This window comes from Anopheles marshallii, chromosome 3 (genome assembly GCF_943734725.1).
Source record: "Anopheles marshallii chromosome 3, idAnoMarsDA_429_01, whole genome shotgun sequence".
Lineage (NCBI taxonomy): Eukaryota > Metazoa > Arthropoda > Insecta > Diptera > Culicidae > Anopheles > Anopheles marshallii.
Genome location: NC_071327.1, coordinates 46,379,886 through 46,404,371, shown reverse-complemented (window position 1 = coordinate 46,404,371; position 24,486 = coordinate 46,379,886). Strand labels below are relative to the sequence as shown.

The window sequence follows — 24,486 nt, the reverse complement described above, 5'->3', positions numbered from 1 at the left end:
CAGCCTGAAACAATTAAATTGTTGTGATATTTTAAAGCGACCGTTAGTATTTACAACACCTTCCAAAAATGATATCCAAAAATTGTCTACAACAAAAACAAACCAAACATAAATGATTTAAGAATTACCCACATATCAACATTTATTGTTTGAACCCAACATTTCATCCTGTACTGTTCGAATCCATGATTAACGAACATTTATCTAGTTTCTTGTGTTCTGTTTTTAAAACTTATATCGTGTAGTAGAAAAGAGCTTACCATCGCCGAAGGACGATGTAAAACATTTGTATCACTGTACGTGAAACAAAAAAAATAAATTCCTTTTCTTCCTTTTGCGCTCTCTGCTACTTCTCCATCAACCTTCGATACCGGTTGTGAACAGAAGGTGTTGAAACAATCCCATCACAAGGTGTGTTGTTTGCAAGAAAACCTTACTTACTATGTAAAAACAAAAAACAAATTGGAATACGACTCGTATTTGTGACACTGTTCCAGTATGCGTTAATAGTATGTTGCCGGAGCTTCTTTTGCGTCACCATGTTTTAGTCTGGACAATTTGCATTTTTGGACTGCATTAATCGTCTTCCTGCAAGGGTAACGAAAGAAAGGAAAAACGAAAAAGAAGGTAAGCACACATTCAGTAAAAGAAGGTTTAAGGTTATCGTATATTTATCGTCAGATTCGTTAGTTTAAAGATTTGTGTTTTTTTTTTTATCTAAATCCAAACAATAAACAGTAACAAAATGACACCAGTCTAATTTGCATACCATTAGAAATATTCAAGAAGAAGATACATTCCCAAGATTCAATTGCCAAAACTTTCTAAATTAGTCTATTACACTTTTAAATGGTAAAATAAAACATTCATGTACAGACAATATTTAAATTTTATTGGAGCATCCCTAATACAGCGCCGATTATTCTCAGCAAATTTGCGTACAATATTGTGTGCGTGTGTGTGATTACATTTCGATAAGCAACGAGTCTAAATATTACAGAACACGCAAGCCGATATCTTCTACCAGACAAGCGAAATTAAGCGGTAAAAACTTAAGCGATGTCGTTTGGAGCAACGCATTATTGTTTGATGATAACGTTCTTCTTAAAAAAAAACCTTTATAACCCACGTCTGTGTCTCCGTATAGGAGAGGGTGGCTGTTTATTTCAAACGTCGCTGAAAGAGGGATCAAAGATAGGACGTTACAACGGTGCCATGCTGCGATCGAAAAGTTATTTGTCGTTTGTCCATTAGTTATGGCTGAAGTCTCTAGGTCATTTTGGTAGAGTGATGGAATTATTTACCTTCAGAAGGGTGTTTACCACGAGCGTCGAGGCAACACCAATACCAAACATCAGCAGATATGGCAAAAAGTGCAAGTTGATTCCCTGACGCTTCTTCAGCAAGGTACTCAGGAAGGACAGCTTACTATCAGAGTATGGTGGATACCGAGAGCTAGAAATAATGCGGAAAAGTAACAAAATTGGGTTAACATTACAAACGGAACAGGTGTGGACTAGCGGCTGTTGTCATTAGCAGCCAATTAATTCAGCCAAAGAACTTACGCAGCCAATTTTTCACCGATTGGGTTAAAATCTTTCGTCAAGCAGGACTTCTTGTGGACGAATGTGTCGAAAGAGTACTTGCCATGATACGAGCCCATACCACTAGGGCCAACACCACCGAATGGCAATGCTTCAACTAATAGAAATGAAATAACTCCATTAGTGTAAGGAATGGAATAAATGGATAAGGATGATTGTAATGTCCAAAATCATAATTCTAATTTACGAATCTAAATTTTGTTAGCATTACGACAGGTGTCTAATTCCAATAATTAAACCATTATTTGCCAATTAATATTGTTTCATAGCTACGCGAGTAGTTGTTAGCGTTGCTAAAGCAATATTAACACGTCCAGTGCCATGTCAAAAACGTTCAAGACAATTTCCATAGCGCATCATCCAAATTTGGGCGAAGCGGCGCTGAACGCGTTAACCCATTAGATCCCACGGGTACGAAATTTAATTCTTCTAGTTTGATAAAAACAAATTTTAAATAATATAGCTTAAAAAAAGATTTGCGAGCGAAATTTCATACGCTGCGATGTAATGGGGTTAAAAGGTTGGTTAGTGTAAAGTGCCAATTAATTACTGATATTTTATATGTTTTGTACACTCGATTAAGTATTATATGTTCATAAAGAAACCTTAAAAACTACGCTGAAAGTTTACCTATTATGTAAATGTATATTGTTTTTTTTTTCAAATTATGTTGTTCATACTAATAGAACAACAAAAATATGTTGTGTTGTTTGTGAGCTTAAACACTCATTCTGATTGGACGCGATTTTAAAAACTGATATAAATAAGATACCTGCAACGTGAGCCATTGTATCATTAATGCAAATGCCTCCTGACGAAGTGTTTTCTATTATATTGTTACGATCCATCTCATTTTCGCTGAAGATGTAAATGCTCAGCGGTTTATCCCTGTTGGATAAGCACAAACGGTAGGAAACTTCATTTGCTAAATTTATTACACCAGAGACCAACTACTGTGACCCGTGTGGCTCGTCAAAAATAGAAGCAAATGAGTTGTGTACATGAATGATCCATTAAACGGGCTACATTACAAAAAGAAACAACAAACACAACGGAATTGTATACCACGAACAGAGAAGCATTTGGACCACAGAGAAACGCGAAGCAATAATGAAGTTTGCCCATACGGTTGAAACAAATTTGGGGATTGTTTTATCCCTTTTGGACAGCAAAACGCAAAACGACGATTCCTGAAATATGGTTGAAATCGAAAGGTTTCTTTAATAGCTGACCTGCATAGTGAGTTAAGGTATCATTTACGCAAACACTACCACTGGTAGTATTTGCTATGATGGTATCGCGATCCTTGATGCTCTCAGTAAATAGATACATACATAATGGTGTGTCTCTAAAAAGAAAATTTACATATCTTGGTTTAAGCTAGGCGTCCAAACTGATCGAATTCAACTGCGAATGGTTGTACGGTGTGTTAAAAGTAAGCGGAGCATGCATTTTTAGCAAATATTGGAACTCTCAGCACTAAATCTAATGCTTAAGTGAAATGTTATGAATTGTAGTTTTGTCACATTCAGTTCTAAAACGAAAAGAAAACTTTCAGCGCATTTTTTTGTGTTTGGATTTGTGTTAGTAGGTTGTTGCTTAGCTCTTATTAGAACTAGATTGTTCAAAAGGTCATTTAATCTAACCTGCGCAATGCATAAGCGTTTCGTTTACACAAACTCCTCCGCTAGAGGTGTTTTCTATCATCGTACGTATGTCCGGCTTGTTCTTGGTAAAGATGTACAAGCAGAGAGGTTTGTCACTAACGTTTCCAAAACCACGGAATTAGCAGAATAGAGAAACCGTATAAAAATGAGGTAAATAGTTCAGGAAAGCTTACGGCTACTTTACAATAAGCTGCTAAGAAAAAAACATAATGGAACAAAGTAAAATTAAACACCACCACCGATGATGAATGCAAACAAAGAATATAAAACAAATACTGAAAGTCAACTACGCTGCATAAGGATAAATACCAACACCTAAATGAATAACTCAAAATTGTTGTGCTGAATCTGTGTAATAACCTCCACCATTAATGCTATCCAGATCAGTCAGTAAATGGTCAGATAAAATCCTGACCTCCTTTGCATAATTTGAAATCCAATTTTATCTTCTTACCGGCGTACTGCATTATCGTATCGTTCAGACACATACTACCCGAGCGTGTTCCGGTTACGAAAAGATCTTGAATTTTGGTATCTAGCGTAAAGATGTACATTACCAGTGGCGGTGGTCTAGATGCGATGGGGACAAATGGACAAAGTGCCGATGTGTGTACAAACAGATAATGATCAATACACGACGCAAATGATCAAAAACGAAAATTGCATATTCGTTAGCGTTGTTCAACAAAAATAACGATGTAAAATGGCAATGACACCCGATCAAACCGATATTGAGCAACGCCAGGAATTCAGCAGCACAAAAGGGCAAAACAAGAGTGGTCAAATAATAATAACAAAAATTGAACAAAAACATATGTAAAGGAATGAAACGAAAATGGAAAACATGTATCAATAATAATGATAAGCGGATCGATCGCGCAAGCGCCAGCAATCTTCAATACCTCGAGTTGATGAACTTAATAGCATCGTATGCATTGTCCACATTCAGGATCGGTAGAATAGGGCCAAAAATTTCATCCTGCATCACGGGATCGGTGGACTTCACGTCGATCAAAATGGTTGGCGAGATGTAGCGATCTTGCAGATCCGTTTCGCCTCCGATAGCCACATTGGCACCCTTGAGGAGGGATGTAAGTCGTCTGGGAAGTAATAAACAAAAACCATACAACATATTAAATCAATTCTCCCCTAGTTCAACAGGTTGTCGCATGCAGTCCTCACTCACTGGAAATGGTTCTGGTTGATAATGCGGCATAGATCGGGACTGTCCTTCGGATTGGTACCGTACCACTCTTTCAACACTTTACGAGCCTCCTCAATGAATTGTTTTTGTACTTGCTTAGTGCACAGTACGTAGTCGGGCGCGATACACGTTTGGCCAGCATTTATAAACTTGCCCCACAAGATGCGTCGTGCAGCGATTGCGATATTGGCTGTACTGTCCAGATAGCAGGGGCTTTTGCCACCGAGCTCCAATGTGCAGGGCGTTAAGTTTTCGCTACACGCCTGATGGATGATTTTGCCCACGCGCCCGGAACCAGTATAGAACACGTAGTCGAACTTTTCCTTCAGCAACTCAGTCGTTTCCTTAGGTCCACCGTTCACTACCCTGTAGCAATCCTGCAGTATGAAAGTGAGAAGGGTGTAAAAAGTAATGTAATCGAATGCCAAGTACATATTTGGATGGGGCAACATTGTTGGCAAAGCAAAGGGGTTTTTGTGAAGACGTGCGTTCAGAATCGGAATGGGTTGCAAAATATTAACCGGTTTCTACATCCCTTCCCAACTTTTTCTACCTTTTCAACACAATAAAGAAGGTAAAATCGCCGTTTTTTTGCGCAATGTTAGCGGATGTGCGTTACTAGTACAATATGCGAAACATGTAGTGCACTACAAGCTGCGTACATGTCGTAGACTTAATGTAAATTTCAATTATTTTTTACGTATGTGAAAATTGGTTACTCACCTGTGCTAAGTATTTCGGTAGTACATCGGCAATAAATTTAGCAGTGGCCGGTGCAACCTCGCTCGGTTTAATTACGACACAGTTTCCCGCAGCGATGGCCGCAACCACCGGTACCAGTGTAAGCTGTAGCGGATAGTTCCAGGCACCGATCACCAGCACCACGCCGAATGGATCTTTGTAGATGTACACACCGTCCATCATATTGACCAGACTTTTCTCGGGCTTCTCCGGCTTTACCCATTCGCGCAGATTAAACAACGTGTTGCGAAGATCATTCAGCATGAATTCAATCTCGAGCAGATGGGCTTCCTGCTTGTGCTTGCGAAGATCCGCAGCTAGCACGTTCGCCATCTCGTTGGAGTTTTCTTCGTAGCATCGCAACAGTGCGTTTAGTTGATTCAACCTGTAAAGGACGGATTGATTAGTTCAATATGGGGAGTTGTTTCTCAAAAATATCTTACAATATTCAAATATATGTAAAGTGCACAACAAACTACATATTGTGTAAAATAACACCACCTCGAAAGATCTGCCACAAAACTAGTGGAAACATTCGTTTAAATCGATTGTTTTTCGTTACAAAACTGAATTTCCCTATATAACACAATTCCTACTTGGCGACATAAAAACTACTGATACAAAAGGTAGTGTTATACACCCGAAAATACGGTAATTTTGAAGGTCAAAAATTCGTGATGAAGCGAGCCATGATTAAAAAAATTGCTTGAAAATGTACTTCATGGAATGCAATATGCCGAGTCATGACGAGTACGTTATTGTTCGCACGAGTAAGGGTAGCTTACCTGAAATCAACATCTCTCGTTTTGCCACTGTTGAATGTAGTTCGAAGCTGCTGAACGACCTGTGTGTATGCACATAAAAGACGTAATAATTGGGTGTGAAATTATAACCAAAAATTCAACTGTTGTTGATTTTGCTCCTATCGGCTGAGAAAAAGGAAAAGGAAGCATACGTACGTCTGAAAAACTCATGTTGGAATTATTTGGCACGATGGATCCTCCTGCAAGAGTGGAATGGAAACGGAACGAATTACGCACTGTCAAACTAAGGATGTGCAATTTCGGGTAATGAAATAAACAAACAAACATCCACAATACTGGTTAATCGAATTTGTTTCTTCGTGTGCACATATTTGATTCAATCGGGCGATTGCAAATAAATTGAGGTATTTCCCTTGAATGTACAGTGATGAGCAATAGATACGCTGTTTGCATACACTTGTGGTACACACAGTAAAAGTATGCAAAATGTATTTGGAGAAACTAAGTAGGCATATTCGCTTGTTGGTTAGTGCAGAGGAACAAACCAGGAATTCACTCTTTCCAATCGATAATAACGTAGATTCTATTACGGTTCTATCAAGCAAGTATGCTCCAAACTGCAAATATTTACTTTGCTGGTTGCCACTTCGCGCCACAATTCACAACGTTCTGGCCTTTTGTGCAGAAGGCCGTAAAATTCTTTTGCAGACCGTGCACAATTTACGTGATACGGTGATACAGGTGATACGAAATTCACACCGCTGGCAATGCGCTTTCCGAATTTACGCCTGCTTTTACTTTCGGTAACCTACTTTTCGATGCCGGGCTTTGTTTTTCTGCAAATGTCAAAACAACCGACCGTCCACGTTAGCCTCTCGATGACACGCACACAAATGTAAACTCTTATCGCGCTCTTTGTTGGATGTGCATAGTGTGCGTACGGTTCGTTCGTTACACCGTCCGTTACGTTACAATATGGGGTTTACACTACCGGGTGGAGCGCAAAACATTTATTTGTTTTCGTTAGAACGTCCTGGCCGTTTCGACTTGGAGCGCAAAACATACCGGAAAGATTTGCGCATTTTTCACCATTTTTTATGGTGGTCAATCGCTTCACTTAGTGCGGCTTTAATTTAAATAACTAGTCCATGGTCACACTGTACGAGTGTAGAAGCAAGTCTTTTGCTCTCCAATAATTTCAAAGTTACGAATTTCGTTTTTGATGTTCCCTAGTATTACTAGATGGGAGATCTTTTCAACGATCACACACGATGGAATTATAACACACGCTTACGATGAATACCACACCACTCACATACACAACCATGGGTTTATTTTCGAGTGCGTTAATCGACACTGTTGGGTAACAACGATAGGAGCCCACAAAACACTTCACCAAACACACTCATTACTGCCCCGATCCAGCAATTAGTTCCTCCAGCAACGTGGAGGACCGGTGTTGAAGAAGGTGCGGTGCGAACAATCAACCCCGACGGCGACGACGACGACCATAACGCAGATTCAAGTAATCGACCGACATCCATTACGGAAACACACCGTTGGCAGGGAAGGAAGAGGAGCGGGCAATCATCTTGGGTAGGAAAAAATCGTTATGTAAAAAATGAGCTTCGCGACGCTTTACCTACGGGTCGTCTGTTCAAAGCAGGATCGAGCCGACCATCGAAGAAGCCACTGGAATATTGCGATCGTGAATTCAAATTCGATGAAACACATGTTCATGCGTAACCTTGGCTGCCGGTTTAACACATTCAAAGACTTACGTTGGTTTGATGGCATCCACACTGATGTGAATATAAATCCCCTCCCTAATGAAACAACCATAAGACGCACCAAGCTCCTGGAGGAGTACGGATAATCAACAGTAATGTAAGGCTTACATTATATTTAAACATTGTTTGTTCGTGAAACAATACCTTTTTCATGCTCCTTCAGTCACTTATTTATCGATTGGGACGCATTCAGCTTCAGCAAGCAGCTTTCGCGAATTATCTACTGCAACTGTTTGGGGGAACGTTTTGCATGGTCTAGTGCTACGGCGTCTGATAAATGTGTTTGTAAATTTTGACTACTAATTAGTTTCCAATTTTTAACACATCGAGAAACCCACCTGAGTATCATCATCTTTCACTGGGGGGAGGTTACGCGTTTGCATGTATTCACCCTCCCTGATTCTGTCACGGCGAATGAGCATAATCACCGAAAATTAAAAAAAAGCAGCAACCATAACCGGATCATGGAGATGTTTCAATTGGTAGCAACGTTCATCATTCATGCAAAATATGGTGGAATATATTACAGAACAAAAAATTAAAGTTGTAAAATAGAATACAAAATTAGACTTTCACGGGTATAACCAGTTATGGTCAACTGCACGATAAAAAACTGGCTCAATTGCGTAAACGTGTTTAAAGTTCAGTATCTTCAGAGCATTCCTAGTGTTTTATGGAATTGTCTATGACAAATTTATCCTTTTATATCTAGTATGACCAGTATGAATATATGAACAGAATGTATGATTCTACATCACTATTCTAAGAATTCCTCGGAAATTCCGAGCAATTCTCAGGGTTTCCTGTTTCCTCAGCGGTACATGACTACTCATAGATGCCTGAATCCTCAAAGATTCATGATTCTCCAAGGAGTTATGATTGAATTTTTATGCAGGTACAGCTAACTTTCCCATCGCGAGCACCTTTCTGATTCTAATTAATCCTTGAGGATTCATGAATCGATGTGAAATCATCAATCGTTGAAACCCTTAAGAGTTGTCCCATTAGAAATTCATATAAATGCCTTTTCCCAAAAGAAACTATAAACATAGCACAAAATTTAACGGTTAGAGAAATGGTAAAATAGTTTGAACAGATTTCATTCGGACCAGTATTCTTTTTATCATATTTATTGGGTTTCTTTTCTTATATATCCTTTTCATACAACCAAATCAACAAACAATGCACATAAAAAAGCTGTGTAGGAGAACAAGTTCCCGTTAGAATTTTATCGTTTAACTCTACAGCACCTGCAGCTGTTGCATTTCTTGCATGTGAAGCAGCACCGCCTCATCATGCCATTAAACTTGGCCCCAACGGGCTTGTGTGTGTATGTGAAAAATCTGGTCCACCTTATACATACTGAGGCGCGTGCACAACTGTCGTCAATCGTTAATAAAGGTCAACTACACAACCGCTGCTATGACCGGTCTCGTAATATTTCCGCAGTATATATGTGCTTTACAACCTCCCCAAACACATGCGAAAGTATGTATGAACGCTCTTATCGTTCGTCATCCAACAAGCGATTGCCTGGATTGCATGGAGCGATTGTCGATTTTTTTGTACAGGGTGCCCAGACATAGATCATCGTTCATAGTGGTTCTGTTGTCCCATGTCGTGAGAGTTGCACAGAATGAGATGCTTCAGTGTAAGGTTTAGTTTTTGCGTGACTAATTCAAGTCACCAAGAAAGTTTTCGATTGATTGTCAACAATACACATAAGCGATAAAAGCTTACATTAGTGCTACTCTCACCTGCATTCAAACGCACAACCATAACCTAATTGATATAGTTCCTTTCATTGCACATCTAAATCACTAACCGTTGAATAAAATCTGCTTGCTTTTTGCTTGCCTTGTAACAATCACCAACCAACCACCGATCACCAAATCGGAGAAAACAACCGAAGAAACGCAGGAAAAACAGCTTTGCCACGATGATTGGACTTATTTACACCCTCCACAGTTGGGTTCGAAAGTCCACAGGTCAAGCTCGTGGACGTAAGTGGAATCATTAATCGGAGGTTTTGCTGGTTGAAGTCGTTATATGGCCGTCTTTGCGCACGAATTATTTGGCCCGATAACGATTACTTGCGGGAACGAGGGATCAGAACATCGGTGTGAGGAAGATTAAGACCGATAGACCCCCAATGCGATAAGATATAAAAGAGTTTGCGGACAAAATCATGACGGACAGAAAAATGTATACCCCTTGGAGACAAATATTGCTACAATTTTTAACTACGGCACGGCTGTTCAATGGTGACCATAATCGTGAACACAGCAAATTAAACGCACGTAATGTAACCTCTTTACAACATCATGTAACCACAATAATCTCGTCCCTGCACAGTTCGGCATTTTGTTTGCAATCGGCACTTTCCTTGGCAGGGCCGTTTTCTTGTACTGCCGAACAGTTTTCCCGTTCCAGCCAACTGTTATGTACGCGCACACGAACACTGAGCTGAAGGGCAGACAGCTTTGTGGATTGTGGGCAGTTCTTTTACTTTGCTTTTACCATTGCTTCGTCATCATCTTCAACGAGAGCGTGAGTTGCGCGTACTCGAATGAAGGTTACTTAATTTCCCCCAACAAGATCACCGTACTGCGAAGCTCAGGTTGTTGATCACTTGATCCTTGTCCAGAATAGGGTGGGTTTATTTTCTGCGTGGATATGTGCTTTTGAACAAAAAAAAAAACAGTGTTGTTTCACCTTGGCAACAGTTCACTAAACTTGTTCGGTTAACCGTTTCTTTACTAACATTTTGCGCCATTTATTTTATTGCATTATAATAGCTACACATTAGCAAGCTCATAGAAGAAACACTGTCCTGCATCTTTCCAGTGCTATGAACACGAATGGGGACAAAAGACAACAACAGAGTTGCACATTGTGAGAGGAAAAATGGGAAAACAAAGTATTCGTTGTTGTTGTCAGCGACTTGGTGTCCACACAGCAATACAATAAACGATGTAAAACTCCCCGTACGCAGGAACTTTAAACCCCTCAAACACTGGTTGAAACCGAAGCGTACATCACTAACCTCAAATCACACGGTACGGTACCAAATTTGAATGTAAGACGAACAACTTCACGGATTGCAAGCGCGAGCCGAGCTACTTTGTGCTTCTGTTCCAGCGAACGAACGGGACAAAACTGGTCGTCATTGCGAGCTGCAGTACGCTACACACAAATCTCATTGTACACTCACGACGTTCCGAAAAGTACGCAACCACAACTACAACGTAAGTGTACTTACGGGGGCCCCTGAACTACCGCGAAAGTACGTGCAATGAATATATGTGTGCAGGCACACGCACTTGCACAGCCGAACTGCTGAGCGCGAGAGGTTCGGTGCGCGCGATGATGCCTCACCGCGAGTAGAGTAGGGCCGTTGCGTTATTGCGTGTTCACTTTCAGACTTACTGAAGCTTAACCACCACGAATGCATGTGTATGGGGGTGTAGTAAGAGTTAAGGAAATAATACATTTTACTGAATGAGACGAACCTAATTTGCGTACAAATCGATGCGATTCTCTTTGATGCGCGTTTGGACGACAATGCGGGTAAGTTAATTGGTAAGCGAAGAAGCGCACAAATCTTTCGCTATTTGATTAAGTGTATAGAGGCTAATTTTATTATAAATGTATAGAGGCTAATTGATAGAACGAGAAAACAAGATGCGTACATTTGTCTTTTTGTTCTAAAACCCGTTATTATACCCTCCTATGTAATTGTTTAATTCAATTTAACAATCCAATGGAAACGATTGCTAAACGTCTAATGTTGAACACACGTGTTAATTGCTTTGAAAGCAAGAAGCTTTCAATCATGGAGTCAAAAGCTTTCGCGGAGCTTTTTCGTTGTGCGCATCCCAAGCAACAAATTCACGTTTTCGCCGCCATCTGCGCCGACGTACGTTGAATGTCGAACGGAATGTGATTGCGTCGCACATAAAAAAAAACAATGGTGCCGTTTTAGAACCACCGATAAAGTTCTTTCAATACGAGATGGAAATGAATGGTGAATATTTTCTTTCTAGCTTGGAAGAACTTTAGTTTCCTAGACCTCTACCCTAGAGCCAGACAGAACCTATCCTTCATACCGTTTTATTTAGCGGATTTATTGATCCCATGTGCGTTCTTTAAAAAATGAACTTCCGTGTTCGTAGCAGGAATTTAAGGCCCCGACCCTTATTAGCAGGATATTCTTGCTGTTCACGTAAGAGTCACTTAAGGAGAGTTAAGTCGGGGTCACCCAATAGCTCAACTCAACGTCAGTGTAAATAATCTTAAGTTAATATGGCATATAAAGTTTTGTGATATACGAAACTTGCTTATCTTTTTTTTGTTATCTATTTACATGGTTATCGTGAAGCTTTGAATAGTTATATTGGTCACATCAGGCTAGATCGCTTTTATAATAAATAGTACATAATAATAATAATTGAAAGGGTAACAGAAACATCTTACTAGCTCATTTTCGTTATTACTCAACAACGATAAACCTGCATAAAACAAAAATGGAACAAAAGGTTCGAAACAACTAAAGGCACGTTTTTTGAATAGCAATTGGCACGAGGAAGGAATTGGTCCCCAACACCCAGATAAAATATTAAAGTCAAAAACTGTTCTTCCCTGACGTACAAGTTGTGCAATAAAAACATTGAATAATAGACTGTGTGTCTTAATAAACTTAACATATATCCAAAAACATTAGCAATTTTATTTGTGCAATGATAGGAATGATTCCTGAAGATTAATTAACCCTCATAAATTCATAAATCCTCGAGATTCATGAATCCTGTATGGAAAGATGATTTTAGGATATTTTGCCCTTGTCTGGAATTAGAATTTCGTACAGTTGTGAAACTTTTATCATTATTAAAAATTTGGAGGAAATTTAATTTGGGAAATTGTTTCGTGAATATTAATTCTGAGTAATATATTTGAATAATGTTATACACAACAGTAATAAGTTAAGTTAATAAGTAAGTAATAAGTAATAAATTTCCAACAGTAAGATTTAACGCTTCTTACTTCACAGTAACGTTAACGAACACCGATGAGAGGAACGCAAAGTGTCATTTAACAATTATAAACTAAAGTAGTTACTACTTCAGCTCGTTCGCAAACGAATGCTAACAGTGCGTAAACTTAATTCATCGGGACAAAAATTCTTCTGCAATGTTCTGAAACAAAAGAAATATCCTAAAACCATTTTTCCCACACTTATCAGGATCAACTGGATCCAACAGTTAACTGTTGAGACTACATCGTCGGTGGACCCAGATCAATGCAATGTATTAATTTGATATGTTAAATGCAAGATAATATGACAGATGAAAAATTATACCTCATAATTTCTTTTTCATTTTGCCTTATAATTTATCATGCTCATCACCATACTGGACTTATTTTTCATCAAGAAACCGGCCATGTTGCCCTTCACACCGGATTCGATATGCAACATTCGGTACTTCTTTCAACTTTTACAATCAACCTTAATGTTGAACATTCAAACACAAACTATTTCTAACAATCGCACAAGCTTTTAATTACAATTCTTAAGAGCTATTGTTAGTCTTAATATTTACACTCACCTTCAGTTGTGGGTTCAATATCGATTACGACAGTGGTCATCGAATCGAGTTGCTGTACATGACCGGATTCGTCCAGAACCTGACCATCTCGAGGTGAACCGTCGCCTTTATGTACGTTCAGGTTCTCATTATTGACGCTGCTGGTGGTGCTGCCTATGCCGGAGCTTTTGTTATCATGCAGATCATTATGCTTTCGGTTCGAGTTGTCCATCAGGTCCGGTGTATTTTCTTCAGCAATGTCCGTTAGAGGTGCTTCTGTACCGGAAAGTGTGACCTGTGGCACCTGTGGCACTTCACCAAAGAGCCGTGTTTCTTCCGTAATACTCAAAGCGGAGTTGGGCTTTTCCATTGTTGATGTACGACCAACAGGAAGATACTGTACTACACTAAAGGTATGAAAAATAATTAGAAAACAAACATTAAAATTTTTTTATTTTTTTTTATTTTTTAAAGTTTAATTTTTTAAACTTATATCACAACGAACTTTCGCAATCGCAATCAAGAATCGTTTTTTTCGTCTTGCGTTTGTTGCTTGAGGAAAATGATATGAAATGTGAAGTAGGTATGACTTTTCAAAAAGTAAAATTTCGTTTCATAACGTATTATTTCATTACGAAGCGAAACGGCGCACTTGGATACCGTCTTTGTGTTTGTGACATGCCGGTAGAAGTCTCTACACACAAAACATCATTTGCAACCGACGGAAGCAATTTGTTATCAACCGTTCACAAGGTGTGAAATTATTATGTAAATAGTTAATAAATTCTACTCATTTTTCGTCGCGCTGTAGATTTTTTTTATTATTCATAAGTTTAATGAAAACACGATACGTCCTTGAATCATCAGTTTCTACTACTTGTTGTAAATGAGGCACTTAAGTCCAAACCATAAGGCAATGAGTTTGTTCCTAGCAGAGAGAAATAAATTGATTCACAACGTATTGTTTGTTAAATATTAAAATGGCAAAATCATTTTGGAAACAATTTGTATCGTTAGTCGAAATAATGTTTGATTAAATATTTTCTACTGATCTGATATTTTGATATATCTATAATTTTAAAGTAGTATACTAAATATTGCCTGTACAAAGGCACAATTGATTCGCTATATAAATATAAAAACACACACTCCACCATTTAACCATTACATAATGCTCTTATCATTGTAATATAATTGAAACACATCACAAATATAGAAATGATCAGCTTGATCCGCATTGAATATTGCTGAACAACAGTTGTGATGTCTTAACATTTTTTAAATTGGTGTGTTTGACACTTAAGTTTTTGCCCCTACAAGCACACCAAATATTTGGTACATAAATACATATTAATAAACATTAAGCCAACTGGAAAAGTTAATCATTTCCGTTAGTGCAAGGCCAAAGCACAATATTTGAAATATAAAGGCAACACACACACCAACACACTATTTGTTCACTTTTCGGTTGTACAATACGCAGAGAAGTTACGCAAAACCTCCATTTAATATTTTAAAACATTACCCACACTTTTTTAACATTCTTTTGGTAACAGTGATCGATAACACCATGAAACTAATGATAGCAAACAGTTCACTTGAGCATCGTTTTTGAGCAATAGTAGCGAATGATGTCTATTGTTGCAAAACGTTTATGTTTAAACTAAATTTAACATTCAGCAGCAGTCGAAATGGATGCACGCCTAAAAGCACCAAGCAAATTGTAGCAAGGAAGTAACACTACCAAGAGCAAACATTCCTTTACCGGCTTCGAAACCTTTATTATATAAGCAAACCCAAAACCTTGTTTCCACCATGGTTTTCTTTTCCGTTTTTGCGGAATGGGTAAAAGTATACAAATTTACTCCGACTCACCCACCGATCGCCACATACACTTGCGTACAACACGCGTACACTGACGAGTGCGCGTTGTTGGTTATTGCCGCGCTGACTTTAAATGTCGACTGAGTTGCGTTGATTTTTGTTACAAAGATTACACTTGATGTTGGTTTCACAGTTTGTTTCCCGAAGCAAAGCAACACTAGATCACCATCGCAACTGAACGGTTTTAGCATGTGGTGATTGTAGTACGGTTCTGTGTTATCGAGACAACAAACATTCACTTACATTCGCCTTCTTCCGATTTAAATGGCACTTAATTATGTTGAAAAATCATTAGCTGAATGATTGACGGGTGAGCACAAGAAGTTAAATTATCCGACCAGTTCGTCGACCGCGATATCTCCATCATTGCATGCTGCGAACCTTCATTACAAGCGCACTTTCAACTAAACAACCTTGCACTAATCTAATCTTCCGTTGACGTTTTGTATCACCCGCATCTAGGCACAACAGGCGTGTTACTTAAGGCGGGTGTCCGAGACCCAACCAAAAGCACTGTCACGAGAGAGAGAACCACTTGAAACGCAATCGACGATGATACTGACGTGACGCCCGAAACTCTCCATCGTCGAAAGCCGCAGCAGGTTCGCCCGATCGTAGAGCCGCAGCAGGTCGGCGGGGTCCATCGCATTTGGTCCCGGTCCGAGTCTGTCCCCCAGACCGGATGAGTGGCAAAAGAAATTCAAGTCCAATGTTTTGTGTTCGTCTTGTCTCGCTCTCTCATTTTTTCAATGTCTCTCCCTCTCTCTCTCTCTATCGGTTTCCCCCCAGGGGGTCAGGCTCGTTCCTCTCTCCCATCCAACAAGAGCTTACTTAGACTTCGGGCGGGTTTTGTTTTTTTTTACTTATGCACGTTCAGCACGCAACAAGCGTCTTGATGAGGGAAGCTAGCGTAACAGTGGTATGCATCAAAGAAGGCATTGGTGTTGACCGGCAATGGTTTTGCGTTTTTCGAGTGTATTTGGTTGAACGGAAGCAAAGAAAACTCACCACTTGTCGAAATGGACAGCATAACAGGCACATAGCACAAAACGTTCCCACAAAAACATGTCTTTGACTTAGACCGGACGCACAAGGTAAGAAATTAGAAGAATTAAATGGGTTCCAAAACACATGCAAAAAGGCTGCTGCATGTAGCAGGTTTGGCAGATTGATGGTTTGATGGAAAAAGTCTCACAAAACAAGTTGGTGGTAGTAAAATTAAACTCATTGCCAAGAAACCCGAAACGTTTCTCTACGCTAGGTGCCATTAACAGTCATCACCTTAGCGGTGTGTCGAGTTTATGTCATCCTTTTTTGCGCTATGGACGCAGGATAAATGAGCGTGAGACAATGCGCATTGTCATTGGTATTCTTGCCATATAAATGCGCCGGGTCTTTGTTGTCTCATTTGTCCTCTATCTGCTTAGCTGCTGCGCATCGACATCACTCATCTCACATAATTCGTTAGTGGTGGTAATCAGTACTGAGTTTAATTTGTTCTTATTTCGCTGGGTGTAGCTTGTTCTGAGTGGCCTTGACTTGAAATGACAAAATAAACCTGAACAGATTGAATGCATGGCATATACACTCTATTTAAACAAATAAATCAGTTAATATTTGTTAAAGCATTTTTATAGTGGTCGATTAGGTCAGGATTAATTTATTTTTGTAAAAACAACTCCTTGTATAAAAATATTCCTCGTCGAATAAAAAACTGTAAATGTCTATAAAACTAGAAATAAACTAAACTAAACATTCTCTAGATCAGGGGTCGGCAAATGCTGTTTTGTCCGGTTCAATGCTACAAGTAGCTAAATATTTTTTAAATAACGCTCATCTCTTTCCATTCGTTTAAATCTCTGCCGAAGGAGTAAAAGACACGTAGAAAGTTAGCTATCTTCATCAGTTTGAGTATCAAGAGATCATATCATCAGAAGAAGCTCTTGCATTTATGTCATTTTTCCCCGTTTTGTTCCTTTTATTCCACATGTGATTATTGATTGTGATTGGAGACATTTTTTACACATTCCTAGTACACTTTCCGAATGATAGTGTAGAAAAAGGGTCGTGTCGGATACAGATCTTATTTATCTAATTCATTATTAATTACTCTTCTAAATTAAATTCTAATTAATTATTGTAACTTTAAGATCACTGATGACTTTAAGATGTGTTACTGTTACTTGTTTTATAGTATAATCTTTTGGTGGTCGTAACGAACACAATTCACTGGGAACTAATGAAGAACAATTTCAATTTTCACATTTTTGTACTTATTAAACTACATTATATTGTATTGTATTGTTGACAATTAAAAAGAAAACATTAACAAAAAATACAATAACCTTGTTAGATAAGTAGACAATAAGGTTAGATAAATTTAAACAATCCACGTTATATACACGGTGTCTCGGGAAAGCAAGTAATTGTACTGTAGAATCAAAAATGTACTACATCTTAGCATATTTGTTGAAAAATTTGCTGACCCCTGGCAACAAATGCACTATCAGAATAGTGCGTGTGTAGGTCAAGGTTGGGTTTAAAATTAAACACTTTGTGACTAATTACCAGCAACCGTCTTAAGTGAGAAAGGTCAGATTTCAAGATATGGATTCACACTTCAAATTTGGCCTCCTGATAGAAGGACGGGTTAAAGAAGACTCTCCAAATGAACTCTAACAACCAAAATGAATATTTTTAGACATTTCGAGAACTGACCCAGAATACACCAGGTACGGTTTGTATTATATACCAAAATTTCAAAATTTGATAGTATAAAAAATATTACTTAGAGTTGTACGCCACACTCAGCAACATACCTTGTGGTGAAAAGCGATTCAAGTGTGTAGGTATTTACATACTTACTATATGTAGATATTATGATGTTCGACATCATATCGATGATATGAATATATATGCGATCACGGGTTTACCTCAGGTGCTCTACGTTTTCCTTGAACCTAAGCCTTTGTTCGATAATTACAACCCTTAGATGAACCTTTACGGTTTTGTGGTCAATATCAGATAATTGTTTTGTTACGATGTACTGCAGGAGCAAGTACAGACGGGTTTCGTCATGTGGAACCTAGTTCAACCGGTTCAGGGTGCTTAGTATCGTTACTAAATAATAAATAACAGAAGCTTCCTTACTAGAAACGATGTACTTGTTGCTGGCCATTCAATGCAAATACGTATGATGCTGCTCAATTCAAGCTGTGTAGCATGTGTGTTGTATTGCAAAATACTGCAACTAAATACTAAAACTAATATTAGGTGTGTACGTTTTCAGTTGAGTAAACGATAAGAACTCACCATCTAGAACAAACAAATAAAATCTGGAGCAAGAAAAAGAGTCCATCCTTCATGTATTTCGGGAACGTATTGTGGGGTCTTGATTCGAGCTCATGCACGTTATCCACACAATGTTCCAGTACAACCTTAAGGGTGATAGATAATATCCAACCGTACCCTTGATTTTCCATTAAATAAACATATTGAAAGCTTTCCCACTTGACAAATGGGCAAAGAAGTTTTCAAGGCTTTGATACGCTTCTTACCCATACCCATAAAACAAACACATTTACGAAGAACAATTATAAATGCTTTGTTTCATCATATTTTAATGATTGCTGTGACGTTGGAAATAGCGTGAGAAAAATAACAGCTGACACGATGGAAGTAGGACAAACGGATTGATTATTCCATACCTAAGGATGATGTGTAAGAAAATGGTTAATATCATGGTTTTGCCACGGATAATTTATAGGTGAATCACACGATGTATTTACGAAAGTATTAATTTTGGTGTTGAAGTGAGACTAACAGTGCTCCTGTTTGTCACCTTGGGGTCAATGCAGGCCACAGGTCAACGGACACCATTTCAAACATGTCATAACTGCATTAGGATTCTTGAAGTATACATCTTTCGCATTTTACATAGCAAAAGCAAACAGCTCAAGAGGCTAGGTCTGCCATTTCAAGCTTTCTTTGACTTCATTTACCCATAGCTTGATAGTTTTTCGGAAGATTGGACCGGTCTTGTCGGGTGAATACCGGCGCCGCTACCAAAAACACCACCAGGTCGTCCCCGAAAACAGCGTTATTATCCGATTTTCTCACACAACACAGCAGCAAACAACACGATTTGATGTACAGTACATTTTTCCGGTGGTTTATTTTCTTCGCTTTAATGCTAATGGTGTTGTTATAAAAATTACCTTCGGTATTGGAACTGGTTTTACAATTGCTATTGTTGTTGCCATAAAGCTAGCGTCAAATCGAAGAAAAGTATATAAAACATTGCGCACCCGTCCCTCGTTCGCTTCTGCAACTTGTTATATGAAAGTTTTAGCGTATTTATGATGATGATGATGGTGATGATGACGATGATGTGACGATGCGCGCTAGTGATGTTGGTAATGATGGTGATAAACTGTATGCAGTGAACTTTAATGGTAAACAACGAACAGTATGGTGAATCGATTACGCTTACAGAGAAGATTGTGATGCTTAACGGCTATTTTATCAGCGGTTTTTGTTTTCTTTGTATTCTTTTCTTCCGTTGTACGGACATTTATGTGGCTATAGTAGTTCATTTTCGTCTGCAGTGTGATAAGCTAATTTTATTGGCTTGTTGCTTCAGTTCGTATATAAGTAGTACTGCTCTCTTTGCGTGCCAATAATGCATGCATAATGGTTTTTTTAGTTTTGTTTTTAGTTTACGTTCTTTATATAAATCAGTCGTTGGTAACCACTCCTTTGCATGTGTTATTTTCTAGGTGTCTCTTTATGTTCATAGCATCTTACCTTACAGATATATTATCGTCACGATCGATCGAATTGTCCTAATTTTTATAAAACTTGTTGTTTTCTATTGCTTACTCTTCTTACGTCTTGCTAAGGTTGTACTTTTTCAAACAGCTTGTGTTTTACAATCATCTCTTGTTTCCTTGTTTAACGATGCCTGGGTGCAGAGCAAACGCAATCGATTTTATTTTGTTGATCTACTATGCTGTCAATTAGTGTGTGTGTGTGTGTGTATGCGTTGTACGAAAATGACGAGTTCTTCTTGTGTGTTAAGTCATTTCAAAATTAACTGTTAATAAATGACGTATGTAAATACGCTTCGTTTGAATACAGTTGTAAAAAAATATAACTATACGCGTCCATTTACATCATACTTGCAAAATCCTGCGAAATGATTTGTTTTACTTAGTTACATTTGTTTATTTTATATTCGTTTATAGCCACATGCTGCTGCTAGTATGCGTTATCATTATTTTGCGATTAATTATCTAATTTAACGAACAAAATCGTATGCTCTGATTACGTCATACACAAATTTGTATGTGTGTTTGTTTTATGAGGACTCCTACTCCTACTACTCAATCTTTTGCTTAGGGAAAAATCCGTACTAGTTTTCAAGAATGTCAATGAGGGTGTTGTGTTTAGTCATTTTCACTTTCAATTGATACTGTTATTATTCGAATAAAAGCAATCTGCTCGAACAAGCATGAGTGTTCAAGCAAAATCTGAGCACAGGTGAGAATTAGAGTAAAATTAAAACATAACTACTAGAGAATCCGGGGTCCTATAGAACTCAATCTTTAAAGATAGAAGCGATAGTGCTTTGCGGACCGATGATGTATTTGGTAGTGGCGCTAGTCTTCACACGGCAAGACCGGTCTGAAATCCCATCCGGAAAAATCCACCGTACGCGTGGACTTACTAACCAGTTCCACGGGTTAAATAAAGTGAAAGAATGCCAGAAATGACAGACCTCAGACAGAAACGAATGACCTCTTGAGGATGTTGTGTCGCTAAAGAATCTTTTCATGCTTCCAAATTAGTTACCATGGAAATTAAAAAATCAAGTATGTATTGCAACGATCGGGAAAAAAGCTTTATCTATTGCTGCTTTTGAGGTATGGTGTTCTTAAATTTGTAGAAGTAAAATGTTGCGTAAGCTATGTGTACTTGCGTGTGGGAGTGTAAGTAGTTTCGCTTAGCTGATCATATTACACCGCAAACCATCAAATACAAAACGCCTCGGTGCAAAACGCACACAATTCGAATTGTGTTCAGTCTTACTTGTTTCGATCAGTCAACCTAATTGTTATCTGCTCGCTGTTTAGATGTTTCAGTTTCAATGTTGTTCGGTTCAAAGCTTGTGCTTTGGGCAGCCTTTTCGATAGTCTAATACGAGTTTTTTTTATGATGCGATGTTGTTTCATTTAAGTTCATTGCTGATCAAAGCATACACAACCGTTAGGTGGTAGGGACAAAGCTAAGTCTGAGTGAATGGTTTCAACGCATACAGCGTGACAATGATACTATAAAAGTTGTCTAATTTAGAATAGAATTTCTTATCTCAACATATAATTTTACTGCTGTATACATTAACCGGTAGTGTACAATATTTTTCACACAAGAAATATCAAACACCCTGCAAGAAAGGGATTAAGACATAGTGAGAGAGATAGGAAGAAAGCAAGAGAGCGAGTTTGCTCGTGCATTGGCATCTGTAGAGTTTTTTTTTAAATAAATTTGGGAATATCCAAATTTCAGAATATTTTGTCTCACACAAACGCTCTTCGTATGAAACACTAAATGTTACATATTTGTAGTTCTCACTTAACACACACAGTTTTAGACGTGCAGCACACCGTTTACTTATGTAGCGATAGTTGTTTTATGTGCTAATTTTAGAAAGACTGGAATTGTAGCGTTTTTAAAAAGAAAACTCTTTTTATAAACTAGCCTGTGATTTTTTAGCATGTTTTTTATGCACGTTGTATGAAGAATAAAAAGCAATGAGATTTGCTTAATCTATGCAAAAAAAAAAACATATTTCCAATATATAAAAGTCGAATTTTCTAACGTAATATAGCTTAGTCCGCTCACAAGTTCATCAAATGATTTCTTTGTCTTATGGAGATCTTAGCCTCACCTGTCACAAGTTTTTTTTATGTTTACACAAGTTTTTTCCTTGTTTCTGCATTCCTTTTTGTGTTGCGACACTGCGTTCTGCTCTCAATGTTGCTAATGCTGCATTTTGCAATAGTTTCACTAGTCTTTTTTAATTATTTTAGCGTACATAAAATATACTCCACGTTAGTTTTATTTTGTTGTTATAAACTTTTATCGCATTATTCGGTTCCTTAAATGTTTATGGCAACTTTTGCTAATAATTTGATTACTGTTTATAGCGCGCTTTCTCGCTGTGCTCTGCTGCAAAATATCATCAGCCATCTCGTTCATTGGGCAAAGATTTCATTCATGCAACGTCTACGTTTATACGCATATAGATTTTTGATGATTGAAATCTGCGCTACAGTGTTTAAATGATGCCACCAGAACCGATATTGTCAACAAAAAAAAACTATTGCCAAATGTTGTAGGCTGTTCTCTCTCATAGAGAATTCTTTCACTGCAATGTATGGGTGCGTTGTTGCCATTTGCTATTGGGGTGCCTCTGAAGCTAGTGTTTCTTGTTTCGTTTTTGCGCCTTTTTTGTAGCACAACGAGTTAGTTCAAAAACATTGCCTACTACCACCAGGACTTACTTTTACCACTTCTTTCTCCTCAATATTTTGGTCATTTGTCCTTTTGCCTTTGCAGTCTAATCACTTTCCTTGACTTCATTTTTCCTTAATTTGTGTGTCAAAATACTTTCAGTAGCTTTCATGTCACAGTAGTTTTTCTCCGCGTTTTACTGTCTGCACTACTTGGTTTCGCTTACAAAATCACAACTTTTGAAATGGTGGCAGTTTTGAATTGCCATTGCATTTCCGCTTTTGGAATAGAAGTCCTTCACCCATTCGTTGGTAGGGTCATTTCACTGTTTCAACATTTGTTTCTTTTATCATTCCGTTCCGATCATATTCGTGGAAATGTTTTTTTCGGAAAGACTTCATGTGAACTGAAGAGACTATTCATACATTTGTACCGTTTATCATGTAAACACTTTGTAAAGAGTTCCCTACTCCGTGTACACACGCATTTTTGTTTGGCCGTCACATCCTACCCAATAGTGTTCATATGTTTACGTGTAGCTCGAAACGCCGTCTCTTGGTCATTTTAAATGAGCTGGGGCCAGTGGTACATTATTGGTTGTTGTTTTCCCAAATCATTTCTTTTAATGTTTCATTTTGTCCACATATCTATTAAAATAGATGCATTGTAATGTTAAGATATTATTCCGAACAGTGTTTGCACACTTGCAGTACAAAGCATACATAAATGAATGCAATTTTTTCTACATTCAGCTTACGCTATATATTATTCGAAATATTGAACAACTTGCTGGCAGTATCTTACTTTGCTTCCGCTTAAGAAAAAGCTGAAGTATGTTACATTTCTTTACTCCTCACTATTTAATACAAAGTTTTGTTGTAGAGATTCAAAGAATCCTTCGATCATTTTAGTCAATTCGAAGATATGATCTTCAATGTGCTGTCACTTATCAATTTAATTGATCTTTTTGATAAGACGAGCCTTAATGATACGATTCATTTGTTGTATTTGGATGTGAACTTACTACTAGTGTTAATGCTTGGAACTGAGCATCATTGGCTAAACGGTATTTCAATACATGCTTTACTCAATCATTAAACAACGGTACGCAAATGAAATATAATCCAATACCGTGCTGTTTAGCTCTCTATTGCTCGATAGTGTCAGATGGTATGAACTATTCGGGTTTGTGGTAATAATAAATCTTGCGATCCTATGGCCAATTCGCCAAATGAAAATATAATGTCAGAGGATACTAACATTAGAAAACCTAAAATGGTACAGTGCTGGTTTCGTTTTTGACTGGGACATGTTCGTACATGATTAAAATTGTCCAAAAGATAAAACACTACTACTAGCTGCTAACAAGACATGTTAAAAATAATTGTGAAACCGGTTCTTACACATGAATAAAGCATGTGCATCAACATTTATCAATTACAATGCAACAGAATAAAATACTTCTAAAATTGACTACAAATGGAAACCGTACACTAAACGTGAGAAGAATACTTAAATACGTTAAAAGCGCTCGACATAGAATATCGAACAATGTTCGTGCAGGCGCATAGGTGCGAAATAATACGTAAAGTCAAGGCAAATGACACTAAACGATATAATAATGTTAGACATAAAATATTCAATCGTGATCTTTGAACGATCGTGTCCTAACTGTCCCATCTGGACTAGTAAAAAAAAATACACTCACAAATGATCAGTCTACTGGTTTAGA

At 38.0% G+C, this 24,486-nt stretch overlaps 1 protein-coding gene across 1 annotated transcript; it reads right to left on the bottom strand.

The window, feature by feature from the left end:
* Positions 1–1,274: 1,274 nt before the first annotated feature.
* LOC128712685 (aldehyde dehydrogenase family 3 member B1) lies at positions 1,275–13,725 on the bottom strand. The gene is made up of 9 exons (XM_053807573.1): positions 13,377–13,725; positions 6,176–6,219; positions 6,002–6,060; positions 5,199–5,601; positions 4,458–4,852; positions 4,174–4,371; positions 3,251–3,366; positions 1,566–1,701; positions 1,275–1,455 (listed from the first exon to the last, which is right to left on the bottom strand). The coding sequence occupies exons 1-9, from the start codon at positions 13,723–13,725 to the stop codon at positions 1,275–1,277; spliced, it is 1,881 nt and encodes a 626-aa protein (XP_053663548.1).
* Positions 13,726–24,486: the final 10,761 nt, after the last annotated feature.